Genomic DNA, 9,073 nt, shown 5'->3' with positions numbered 1-9,073 from the left:
TACTAGTCATGGGTAGCATTTACTACACAACCAAAATATGGGTAACTACATCTGGGTGGTCTCTGTCTTTACTAAGCATACATATGATATATCTACAATTTTTTTGAAAACCAAAGTATTTGCCCTAAAATGAGCTTCTATGCCAATATTTTCAAAAACTGAATTATTTGTGCAATTGGCATATAATAACTGATCAGGGAAACATATTTACCTTGGAATTACATTATTTACAATAAGATTTCTATCATGAACTTGTCTGCAGCAGAACACGTTTATCAGCTCATGGTCATTTCTCGCTGATGGATTTTGTTCAGTCTTGGCAGACCAAATCCTGCCTTTCTCAGCTGGGTAACCTGAGAAACGTTTAGAGTAAGGTTGCCTATGGGAGCCTCTTCTTTAAATAGAGAAAATATTTTCCAAAGAGTTCATGTGACCTCCAGAGCTATAGATAATATGTTAGGGTTTCCAATGAAATCCTAGGTCTATTTGTGATTAAACTGTTTTTGTTTGATATTAATGATGATAATCTTTAACCGAGGCCAAAGCCAAAATAAACAAGGCTATAGGAGCAGAAAATTAAGACAGAATAGCTTGGAAAAGATAAGGACTTAGGGATTGAACTTAAATCTCTTTCCAGAGGTTCATATACTGTCATATATCAAATCATCAGTGGCTTTCTATTACTGAAATAATTCATAGATATCAAATGTCAATAAGCTCTCTCAAGCTAGCTTTCATCATCATACCAGGATCATGGACTTCAAAGTCTCGACACTGGGGAAATTTGCTGATGTCAAATGATGTCAATTTTGTGCCAAACTCTCTCATGAGTTTTTTTTTGTGGGGAGGACAGAAATTTGGGGCTCTTAGCAGCTATAAAGAGGGGCAGGGAAAATCAGGATGCTTCTGGAAGCCACTTTCAAAATTATGAAGACATTGTTCTACCATTCACATTCTCCCTTTGGAAACATCCCGTTTCTTCATTCAGAGACCCTTCCTTTCATATATGCACATGTAGGCATACAAAGTTCCTTTACGTATGATTTTAAACATCATGTATCTCATTTTCTGATCATTAGTAAGCAAGCAATAATAGCATGATATTTCCTTGCCCAGAATTCTCCATTCAGTTCCAAAAACAAATCAAATCATTCCAAGATGATCCTTGGCACTAGAGAATTCTTTCTGCAAAAACAAGGTGTTTGGCAAGCCTGGTTACAAGTCATGCTGTGGAATGAAATGTCCCTGCCATGTGCAAGGGGGCGGGGCCACAAGGGTAGTGCTGAGGAGACAGGTTACCCTCTCTCCCTCTCAAGGCTGCTAAATGCCCTGATATAGTCCTTTGATCTCTCCTGGGAGTCTTCGAATTCAAGCAGAGGCCAATGTCTTCCTCAGATGTCTTGTCCACAAATTCTTCTTACAACTCTGGCAGGTATTAGTGTGTTGACATAGGTGTGCCCAGCTCCCAGAGCCGGGTACAACTTAAAAAACTGTTCAGCAGGCTGGAAAGTCATCCACAAACAAGCAAAAGCAGAATTCTGCAGGTAGTGGCAGAAGTACAGAGTAAGACTGTGTGTATGTGTGTGTGTGTGTGTGTGTGTGTGTGTGTGTGTGTGTGTGTGGCGAGTGTGTGTGTGTATGTGTGTGTCTGTGTACACATGTATTACGTATATATGTGTGTCTTTTTGTCTCCATGTGTTCTCTATATAAACCAAATAAACATTTCCTACACTTTCCTCTTTAATTTCTCTGATTTTGCTTTGTTTTTTCTTTTGTTATGAGATTCATTCAAATTCCACACTTTCCCCCCATGGTCTGTTTGTGGAAAAGAACAGCCTGGCCTTCTGAGTGGGGAGGGAGCCTTTCTCCTCTCTCAGGCGTGGGTTTTCTTCTTTTTGTGCAGACTACCTCAGGTTCTTTTTTTCTCCCTCTGTTTTAGCTGCGGCTATGGCTTGAAAGTTTTTGACTCATTTTTTATCCCTGTGTCCTGAGATCCCATTTTCATCACTTGAGTCCCATGGGCCTTCAACCCGGACCCTGTCTCCCCTCAGCAGGACTCATTAAGCCGCCGGCCGCTTGTGTTTTCCCCTGCTTCTTTAGTTCCACTCTGCCTGCTGCACTCTGGTAAATTTGTTTGGAGATCACCTTACCAGAGACAGCCTCTAACCTCTGAGAACTTCTGCTACTGACAGAAGCCCCTGAGTGACAGCCTCCTCCCAGCCCAGGAGCCCAAAGAAAGTTTGTCCGACTTTCTACTTGTATGAGCTGAGGAAGCCCCTGAAAACTCAGGGAGAATGACTGTATGAAGCAAAAAAAGGATTACCTCCCGGTGCTTGGTGCCATTTCTGAGGACAAAGAGACTCCTTCAAATGCCTGGTGGACAAGGGAAAATTATCCAGCCCTGGAGTTAAAGCTTACGTTTTGAAAAAATAAATAAAATAAAGTGACCGAATCCTTTCTGATACTGAGTGAATACGTAAAAGCTGTGAAGAGTAGTAAACCAGTCATTCCTGGCAGAGTAAAGGCAGTAGCTGTTAGGTATATCCATAGACTCTGAGAGGGTTGCCTGGAAAGGAGCGGGAAGACACAAAGGGCAGACTCCCTGGCTTCCACTTCAACTCTAAGAATCGAGTTGGCATCCCAATCACCATGTTGTGTTAGTTACTTTAAATACAAGACAGAGGGATTGAAGGAGGAAGGGGGAAGGAAGAAAAGAGGACAGGGAGGAGAAGAAGGGAGGAGACAGAAGAAGGAGAGGAGGAGGGGGAGGAGGAGGAAGACCATGGTTCTGGGTTATGAGGTTGATGACCAGAGAGTCTCTCTCCAACTCTTGCTGTGGATTTGAGGATGAGAATATCTACCTCCCAAAATGATGTATTCCTGGCTACAGTTATATGCATCCACATAAATGAAGCGGGAGCCTTGTCCTCAGGGGTGTGGCTTTTTAATCTGGTGTTTTCCTAAGACTGCATTCATTTCAAAGGCATACATTCGCAACTAGGCCCCGGTACCGTACAGTTGGATTTCTCATTGGCGAGATGATTAAGTAGACCCTGGGTGTGAGACAGGCCGTGGTTTTCATTAGAAATCTGTCTTCAAGGTGACAGTCCAGGTCAGAGGGAATAGAAACAGACACATCCAGCAAGTACAGTGACTGGCACTGGGACTCTGGCTTTCAGGTCCTTCCTTGCAGTGCTTGCCTGCACAGACAGCTACAATTTTTCAGGCCCCTGTAGGTACCAGATCAGTCATTCCTGGTAGCTTTAGAAAATTGACTTTGAGTCATCATCACCTTCACCACCACCACCATCATCATCATCACCACCACCACCATCATCATCATCATCACCATCATCATCATCATCATCATCATCATCATTATCATTACCACCACCATGGCCATCATTTTCAGAATGGAAAGTGCCCCTCCACAGAGAGAGAGGGAAAGCAAGAGAGACAGAAAGAAAGAGAGAGACAGAGACAGAGACAGACAGAGAGACAGACAGAGAGACAGAGAGAGTTGCTTTGGAGCCACAGTACTTACTCAATTAGATGTCTCTCTGAACTGCAAACAGTCCATTTTTACAGTGGGACTACAAATCGAGGTCCAAAGCCCCAGAGAACTTGTGTCCACCCCAAGTAATGATGTTTCCTGAATATGCACAACTTCCTTCAAGAGATTTGAAAATGGTTTAACAGTGGAGGAGAGACTGTAAAAAACTGAGGAATAGGCTCTATTTTTATTTTTGGGAATGTTAGCTTCCCCCTTTTGTCTTCGGCCCACCAAAGTTTCGAAAAGAGCTGTCTGCAAATTGCATTTCTGGAAGGCTTTTGTCACCAGCGTGTGTGAAGTCACTCTGTTAGAGGAGCTGGAAATTTTACACTAGCCAGGGATCTCTGTGGCGGCAGCTGGGACGCATCTGTAACGGTGTTAGCTGGCCTGAAAGCAGAAAATTAGCGAGCCTGAAGCCTGGCTGGCTGTTTAGTCTGTAGAACTGATAGGGCGGAGCAGAAAACTCTGGAGAAAGGAAACTCCACTCCACACTGGGAAGGGGGTTTACTGTGAGAAGTTGGACTTCTGCCTTTGCCCAGCCACAGGCGTGGGAATCTTCCGGTGCAGGTACTAGCCTAGGCCGGCTAGAGGGAGAGCAACAAGCAAATGTGTAAGGAAAAGTGCTAGGAGGGATAGGATGCTGAATGATCACCTGGTCCACCTGGTGACATTTTCTTTATAGAGCAGCAGAAAAAAAAAATATAACCTCAGGCAGGCTTGAAAAGGAAGCCCCAGAGAATGTCGCACCCATGAAAGAACCAGCTCATCAGAACTCCTTGATTCTTTAGCAAACAAATTTTGAAACAAGACACTCGAGGTTCACCCCATGAATGAAAATGTCACTTCAATGTGACAACTATTACCAGGTAATAAAGAAACGGTAAAGAAAATGGGAACAACCCCCCACACCTCCCAGGAAGGCCGCAACTTCTCCAGACTCTGAGTTCCCTTTTGGTATCAGATGGAAATACGGAATTTAATGCCTTATTGCGATGTTGCCGCTGATTGTGTTAAAGGGTGATAGATTTCAAGAAGCCCCCCCCTCCTTAACGGACCCCAAGGTGTGGAATATCCAGAAGGCCACTTAGCAGGTTGGACTGCAGTAAAACCCTGAGTGTCAAAGGGGCCAGTAAACAGCAAATTGTCTCTAGAAGGAAGGCAGAGGTTTGCCCAGACCACCCCTGTGGGGGTTGTGGTGGGATATGCTAATAATGCCCAGCTACGGGGACCAGCCTCCCTTCCCATCCCCCAAGAATATATAAAGAGCCCCAACCTCAGCCAATGACCGACCCTGGCCAACAGGCATCTGTCCTTGTTAATTACAGAGAAACAATCCCAACCCCCGAGCTCCGCCTGGGATTTGCTGGCCTGCAGCAGCCAGGGAGTCCCGTTTCTCCCTCTCTGCTGAACTCAGGTGTCCCACCTGCCTCTCTGAAGAATGGACATGATGGACGGCTGCCAGTTCTCCCCTTCTGAGTACTTCTATGAAAGCTCTTGTATCCCCTCCCCTGAGGGTGAGTTTGGGGACCAGTTTGAGCCAAGGGTGGCTGCCTTCGGAGCGCACAAAGCTGAGCTGCAGGGCTCGGACGATGATGAGCACGTGCGAGCACCTACGGGCCACCACCAGGCTGGTCACTGCCTCATGTGGGCCTGCAAAGCCTGCAAGAGGAAATCCACCACCATGGATCGACGCAAGGCCGCCACCATGCGCGAGCGCAGACGCCTGAAGAAGGTCAACCAAGCCTTCGAAACGCTCAAGAGGTGCACCACGACCAATCCCAACCAGAGGCTCCCCAAAGTGGAGATCCTCAGGAACGCCATCCGCTACATCGAGAGCCTCCAGGAGCTGCTGAGGGAGCAGGTGGAGAGCTATTACAGCCTGCCCGGACAGAGTTGCTCCGAGCCCACCAGCCCCACCTCCAACTGCTCTGATGGCATGGTAAGCCACAACTCCAAGACCCGCTCTCTCTTACCCTAGTCTGTGTGAAAATCCTCGTACCTCACCTAAACGGTACAGTGGGACCGTTGCTTTAAGAGGCGCGTTCACAGAAAGATGCAAAGAAAAAAAAAACTTGTATAAGATTTTACTGTGATTTTCTAGCTAGTTCTATATCTATGTACCTGCTAGTAAAAGGATATCATGTACCCCATGTTAATTTAAATGATTGATTAGGCATTATCTCTTTTATTTCCAAAATGTATCACCGTGGACCCTGACATACAGCTACCCCAAGTTTATAACTCTGAAGAATTAGAATCCCTAGCGTGGTCCTGATCCCTGCTCCGAGGCCAAGTTTTGGAAGAAAATGTTGGTTTATATTTTTCTGAGGGGATCTTCTCCAGTGTTGCCAGGTTTCAACGTGTTTTTGCTCTGGGAAAGTGTTCTCTCCCAGGCAGCGTTAGTATGGCTTTCTTCGACTGCAATCCATTTTGCATGGTTATAACCCAGTGCACATTGCTGCCGGATCCCATGGTCTTCCCTCTGTTTTCCTCTTCTTCCAGCCCAGAGACTGACCTTGGTGCCCCGGCGATTTAGACAGCAGCCCCTTCCTAAATCAGTGCTGCAGAGCGTGCGAACTAACTGCAGTCAGTTTACTGAGCTAGGGACCGGTACAATTTCACCCTTGGTCTGTACGTCTTCTGCCAAAGGCTTGAAAATACATTCTTGTGTGTTTTGTGTTACAGCCTGAATGTAATAGTCCTGTCTGGTCCCGAAAGAACAGCAGCTTCGACAGCGTCTACTGTCCTGATGTATCAAACGGTAAGAACTGATAACTTCAGACACATTTAAGGAACATTCAGTCTTGCAACTCAGTCTGCCTTTGCAAATAAACAGGGAAAAGGAATGAAAGTGATGGCTCTCATGAGGAGGCTTTGACAGAGTAAATTCACATTTTCCACATTACACTAACAGACAGATAGACAGACCCACCGCACGCATGCTTGCACGCACACATGAACGCACCCCCTCCTGCTTGAAATATTACCAGGGGTCTTCTGCCCTCCACACCCCACCCTCAGGAATTGCTAGATATTTGCAGCAAATTTTTACATCGGGTCCTCTGTGATCACCTGACCTACGTTGTCAAAGGTGCTGACCTGCAGTTGAAAGGGCAGCGTAAGCAAACCTGTCTGTGTGGGGATAATTTTTTTTTCTTAACCACTTTTCTCCTTGTACTGTTAGCATGTGCGGCAGATAAAAGCTCCCTATCCAGTTTGGATTGTTTGTCCAGCATAGTGGATCGGATCACGTCTGCAGAGAGAAGCGAGTTGTCTCTCCAGGATACAGCTTCCCTCTCTCCAGTTGCTAGCACCAATTCACAGCCGGCAACCCCAGGAGCCTCGAGTTCCAGACTTATCTATCACGTACTATGAACTATCACAAAGAAGGAAGGATTCCCCACATGTCCTAAGGGAAGACAAGTTGTGGATAGTATGTGCTGGTCAGTTGTAAATATTATCTTGCCACTTTATAAGAAAATGTATTTAAAAAAATGATGGCTTCTCCTCTTCCTCATCTTTCTCTTTGTCTTCATTTATAGCTTCCTTTTGTTTTGATTCATAATTCTGAAACTATTTTTCTGATGGGGGGCAATAACTGACAGTTGCTTATAGTAATTCTTAACTTATACATATATAATGTAAATATTGCTCATCAAAATAACTTTGGAATTTAGATCTCTATTTTTGTCTTCAGAAACATTTTAATGGCTTAGAATCCATTACAGGGAATTAAAAATCTATTTAACTTTTGCTTTTCTCTTTAATCTTTTGTTCATATTGTATCTAATGAAAATATTACAATGCTGCCTGATGGTATATATTTCCATCTTTTCTTGTAAGAAATACTTCTTTTCTATGTAAGCAATAAATAGTACATTGCGGATAATTTCAAAATATAAAAATTTCGTGAATTTCCCTATAAATAAAATTGTTCACTGAAATAAAAATACTTTGTTTCTTGACTTTTAAAACTAACATCCTTAATGGAATTAGAAAATCAAGAACATGACGCCTTTAAGTTCAGCTTAAAGATAATCGCACACTTGGCCTTGCAGATAAATATAAACATAATTTATGAATTTCTTTTCGATCTTGCTATGTCACCGATGAAAATGCATTATTTCCATTTTAAACAAATTTAAAATATGTCAAGTAAGAAGTTAAAATATTTCCAGAGTGCACACTAAATGTAGCACCTTTTTCTCTCCTGATTCTCCATACAATGTCCAGGTGTATATGGAAAAGCATAGTAAACCTTTTCAGGGTGATATCAGTTATTTAAGCAAAAAGACCAAACAATAGTGTGTCGTTTTACTATCTACAATACTTTGCCAATCATGAGCTAGGTTTTATTAACTTTTCCTATAGCTTGATAAACATACTATTATTGTCAATAAAATATTTAAGGGAAGGAGATATTTTTTTATTATTAGAAAGTCAGCATAAGAAATCTTCACAACTAGATAGCAAAATGAAAAATATGGTGTTGTCTCTCATTTTTATGGTATTTTAGGAGTTTCCAACCACACTATGAATGTGTGCTCATATGCGTCTATGAAATGGACGGGTATCTTTTAGTGCTCCCTTAATGCTCTTCTGGAAGAAATTGAGGTGAAAAGTGGAAGATCAAGCAGAAAATTAATATGAGAAAGTCATGGAGACAATTTTTTATAAGCGTTCCACTGAGAGGGATAAAAAGAACCCACCCCTGAAGTACAGAAAATAGCTGTTGATAGAGGCCAAATATAGGTCCTTCATCCCCCAACTTGTTTTATTTTATTTTTTGAGACAAGTTTTTGCTGTGTAGTCATTGCTGGACTCAAACTCACAGGCTATCTGTGAGATTGCTGGAATTTTTCTGCCTGTGCCTCTTGAGAGATACAATGTGTACGACCCAACACAATCTCTAATTTGACTATTAGTGAGAAATTGCTTAAAGTTTAAGACTGCCTTAGAGCTCAATAAAAAAATCAATAAAAAAAGACTGCACATGGACTCTAAAGCAGGCTGGCAGTAGTCCTGTTCTCAAAAGGCTTTGCTAGATCTCTGTTTGGTTTTAGTGTGTGTGTGTGTGTCCAGTCGTGAGCCTCAAAGGAATATACAGGGAGGAGAAGGTTTGGGACAGAAACCAATTGTGACCATTGTCACTATATTAGCATGATGATACATACCATAGTATGGATGGCTGATTCTACCCAGAAAAGCCTTTGTTTTCCTTGACCTGGGATAATAAGGATTCTATGTGAAGAAGCCCCAAAAAGCAAGATAAAGGGTCCCACGTGGTTTAACAGAAATTTGACTTGTTAACTTGTACTAGGCACATTTTCTTCACTTGGTGTTTCTACATAGAATGTGGAGACCCGTTGTTCTTAGCAAAATAAGGAAGGACAGACTTACTCAAGTGCTGGCTTTCTTTAAGGTCAGGTTTTAAATGTAACCATAATTGCTTGCTGAGAAAGAAATAGTCTCTTCAGAGAAAAGTAGAACAATTAGTTACCAAACACCAATGGTCATTCT

General features: G+C 42.9%; 1 protein-coding gene across 1 annotated transcript; it reads left to right on the top strand.

Moving 5' to 3' along the window:
• The first annotated feature begins 4,991 nt into the window (after positions 1–4,991).
• On the top strand, positions 4,992–6,928 carry Myf5 (myogenic factor 5). The gene is made up of 3 exons (XM_038315112.1): positions 4,992–5,492; positions 6,239–6,314; positions 6,738–6,928. The coding sequence occupies exons 1-3, from the start codon at positions 4,992–4,994 to the stop codon at positions 6,926–6,928; spliced, it is 768 nt and encodes a 255-aa protein (XP_038171040.1).
• Positions 6,929–9,073: the final 2,145 nt, after the last annotated feature.

Source organism: Arvicola amphibius, chromosome 17 (genome assembly GCF_903992535.2).
Source record: "Arvicola amphibius chromosome 17, mArvAmp1.2, whole genome shotgun sequence".
Classification (NCBI taxonomy): Eukaryota; Metazoa; Chordata; class Mammalia; order Rodentia; family Cricetidae; genus Arvicola; species Arvicola amphibius.
This window is presented reverse-complemented; position numbering and strand designations above follow the sequence as displayed.